General features: G+C 38.0%; 1 protein-coding gene across 1 annotated transcript in view; it reads right to left on the reverse strand.

Moving 5' to 3' along the window:
- Positions 1 to 6: 6 nt before the first annotated feature.
- The window catches only part of LOC107552277 (kinesin-like protein KIF1A), a 63681-nt gene continuing 59677 nt past the window's right edge, over positions 7 to 4010 (reverse strand). Inside the window, exons 44-49 of the mRNA XM_016234139.1 lie at positions 2127 to 2198; positions 1758 to 1882; positions 1233 to 1361; positions 865 to 1057; positions 562 to 680; positions 7 to 477 (exon numbers count right to left, since the gene is read on the reverse strand). Coding sequence (XP_016089625.1) covers positions 435 to 477; positions 562 to 680; positions 865 to 1057; positions 1233 to 1361; positions 1758 to 1882; positions 2127 to 2198 — 681 coding nt within the window. The 3' untranslated portion in view covers positions 7 to 434. The remainder of the gene's footprint in view (positions 478 to 561; positions 681 to 864; positions 1058 to 1232; positions 1362 to 1757; positions 1883 to 2126; positions 2199 to 4010) is intronic.

The following is a 4010-nucleotide window of genomic DNA, read 5'->3' on the forward strand; positions in this document are numbered from 1 at the left end:
AATTCAAGAGTAACACAGTAAGGCCATGTGATCTATTTTCCCACAAACCCAAGATATGGACGCCACTCTTCACAGTAACAAATTCAGATGTGTTTGCATGAGCTGACAGCTTCAGAATTAGAAATTCCCATCACCAGCTTTCTAAAATGTTGCTGAAGACTACATAAGCATACTACTACCATCTCTACCCCAATAAAGTAGTTAGCCTGTTCTCTTGGCGCTATCAGTTGAATATTTAGGCCACTGTAGATGCACAACAAAGGGGCCGCACAGTAGGTGCTAGTGTGGGCAGGTGCAGGTACACACATGTAGGAAACAGAGGGTCAGAGAGTTGATTAAGCACAGAAACTGAGGGATCTATCAGTATTTACAAGGTTAGTCCTTTGTGTTTTTTGTCCTCAAAGAGTTGTACAGTAGGTATGCATGTAGTGGGCTCAAAATCTCATCTGCCCGGCTCTTCTTCTGGACAGTTTAGACCTGATGGGAAGGAGAAAGTCGAATAAATATTGGTATGACAGGTCTTTTAAAGTGAAAGGCTTAGATATCTGCTTTACTGTATACCTGATAGATCCAGCAAGCAGAGGGTTAAAGGCATACAGCCAGTCATGCATCTCCTTGTCATTACTGGCTTGAAGGAGTATCCCACGATGCTCTGTGCATACCGCAAATGTGTAGGGGGTCTGCAGTGAAGACAGAATTGAATTAGTTCAGCCTATAAACAGTCGATTTACTCAAAATGTGTTGCCATGGAAGAGACTGAAATAAATTAAATAATAAAAATGTAAAAAGTTTCACTTTCAGCATGGCCTCCTGGTATTCAAACATGTTCTAAAATAAATAAATAAATAATTGTAGATGTTTCACCTTCAGCATGGCCTGCTGGTCTTCGCTGTACTCCACTTGTGCCGAGGACAGGTTAAGAATGGCCCTTTCCACTGTGTCTCTCTCTGTGTTGTAGATGTAGACATAAGGCCGGCGTACCACCACATACCTCTTAACCCAGTCATTACTGTGGGGCTCCAGGAACTGCAAATAACCTTTCTTTGACACAATTGGGCTGCAATGATAAAATAGGGTACAGGTTAGAGTTAACTTCCAAAGATGCAAATTCCTTAAATCTCAGAAACTGAATTTCATATTCAGGCAAATGTAACATAAAAAGGAATTGCTCATCCTCTGAAAAATAAACAATTTGTACGATCTGTACAATTTTATTTATTTATTTTTTTCACCTGACACGGATTTCCTGAATGTCTGGCACAAAAGTGTGGGATCTTGATTTGGACTCTTGAGGAGACTTCTTGCCCTCTGTTTCAGTGTCAGGGATGGGGCTGACAGCACGAGATCGAGGTGTTGGGGGTCTGCACATATGAGCAATAAGAATATAGATGGAACTTTTAGTTAGATAGCGTTTCATTTGGAGCCATTTTTGGCAGACATATTTAAAGCTGCAGTCCGTAACTTTTATTTATTGAGCCGAAATCAATATTTATGTTAAAACACTCTCCTATCCCACCTTAATATACAGAAACACCTTTAATGTAAGGCATTCATAGGTTGATTCTCAAACTAGCCTGACACATTAGCTTCATCAAAAGCATGAATTTAGGACAGGACTATCTGTTAGTCTGATCAATAGTAGACTAAGGAATGTTGTTTTTGCACTTCCATTTGGTTTGTGTTGCAGATATCACCATTAAAACGTTTTGTTTATTCTTTTAAAACGCAAAACGAAACAGCAGTCACTAAGTACTAACCTGAGTTCAGTGTTGTGGCCGTAGTGTCCCTCCACGAGTGAGGGGCATGTGGAGGACGGGGTGAGGGTGCTTTCTGCACACACTGAGGCCGAGCCTTTCAAAAGAGTTACTGACATCTCGCTTAACTACAAAACATCACAACAGGGTAATCAGTCATTAAACACAGATCACAAACACACACCTTCACAAAAACATTTCTGGAAGTTTCTGCAGCAATAGTAAAAATGCTTAAATGTCTTACATTTTCAGAAACCTAAAGGTTTTTAAAGCAGTATATTCTCAGCGGTGTGAGCTCTTAAAATCATCTTATTGTAGCAGTGATAGCTGACAGAAAGAAAAAGGGTAAAATATTCTTAATAGTATTTTCACCTTGCTCTCGCTGGCGCTAACACACACATGGCTGTAGTCCCTGTTAAAGGTGTGGTTAAGCAAACGCAAACACTGTTGGGACAAACAGAAAAGGGAATGTTAAATTCAATGACAAGAACGTTTTTCTCATGATTTCCTGAAGTGATCACTGTATATGAATTATTTTGAACATTACAGCAATTTATAGTATTAGATAAAACTATAACTACCACTATAAAAATGGTTTGGTGACAATGACGATACGAGCTGTAAAAATGTATTTAATCTTTTATAAGACAATTCTATTCTATTCTATTCTATTCATATATTTAATTTCATATAATATATAAAATTATAATCTTATAACATTAAATTCTAAATATAATAAAATTAAATAACTATTAAATTTGTAAAAATATTGTAATAGTAAATATATAAAATATATTAAATTATATATAAAGTAATAATAATAATAATGTGTGTGTGTGTGTGCATGTTTATGTGGTTTATGAGGACACAAATTTGTATAATAACATGGGTATGACATAGGTATTACAACGAGAAGGTGATTTATGAGGACATTTTCAGTGTCTCAGTAATTCAAAAGGCTTATAAATAATTCAGAATGAGTTTTTTTTTTAAATCTAAAAATGCAGAAAGTTTCCTGTGAGGGGTAGGTTTAGGGGTAGGGTTGGTGTAGGGCAATAGAATGTACGGTTTGTACAGTATAAAAACCATTACGCCTATGGAGAGTCTCCATAAACCATAAAAACAAACCTGTGTGTGTGTGTGTGTGTGTGTGTGTGTGTGTGTGTGTGTGTAAAAAATTATTTTAAAAACTGGATGGCCCAGGCTATAAAATATAATCATTTATATATAATATATCAGTGATCCTCAAATCTGGCTCGCAAGATCCACTTTCCTGCAGAGTTTAGCTCTAACTCTAATCAAACACACCTGAGTTTGCTAATCAATGTCTTCAGGATCATTAGAAAATCACAGGTAGGTGAGTTTGATCAGGGTTGGAGCTAAATTCTGCAGCGCATTGGTCCTCCAGGGCAAGATTTGAGGAAACCTGCCCTAGACTCTCACCAGGACTACTGACCTTGACTACAGAAAGAAGCATTATTTACACCGCATTTGCTGATTAAACTTGAAACGAGAGACAGCAGAGAGATAAAAAGAACAAAATATCGAAGTCTTCTACAAAGCGTGTGAAAAAATGAAGGGGCCTGTGCTCATAAGTTATCCGAGGCCTTGCATTTGAGTGACTGAGTGATTAACTTCTCCATGCTTAAAAATCTAACCCTTACATGTACTGCATGACCTCATTTGGGCAGTGACCTTCTTGAAACCTTTGTCCTTCTCCACTAATTCCTCTGTCATAAGCCTCATATATTGAGTATAAAAAAAGCTAAAGAGTACATCAAATAAAAATATTGATTTACACACTTAATTTATGCATGTCAAAAGCAAAATGTGGCCGGGCTTTCAGCTGTTTAGAGCGGACCGCGACGCAGAATCAACGGGGAAATGCTTTTACATCAATGAGAGGTGGTGTACAGATGTAACTGTGTTAAAGAAGATGTGCTGTTCAGATCTAGAAGTGCCCTTCATTAATTGCAAGCCGTTCTATTCGCCGCGGGAGTTTTGCTCGTTCATTCTCGTAAGTGTGTACATTCCTCCGCAAGCACACGTGAGCACCGCTTTACAGAAACTCGCTGATCTGATCCCAGATACAGAACAACAACACCCGGACTCTGTTTTAATCATTCTCGGGCACTTTAATAAAGCAAATCTCTCCCATGAACAGCCAAAATACAGACAGCACATCACATGTCACACCAGAGACAGTAATATATTGGATCACTGTTACACCACAATAAAGAATGCATATCACTCTGT

The sequence above is a fragment of the Sinocyclocheilus grahami genome, unplaced genomic scaffold, assembly GCF_001515645.1.
Source record: "Sinocyclocheilus grahami isolate Dianchi unplaced genomic scaffold, SAMN03320097.WGS_v1.1 scaffold444.1, whole genome shotgun sequence".
Classification (NCBI taxonomy): Eukaryota; Metazoa; Chordata; class Actinopteri; order Cypriniformes; family Cyprinidae; genus Sinocyclocheilus; species Sinocyclocheilus grahami.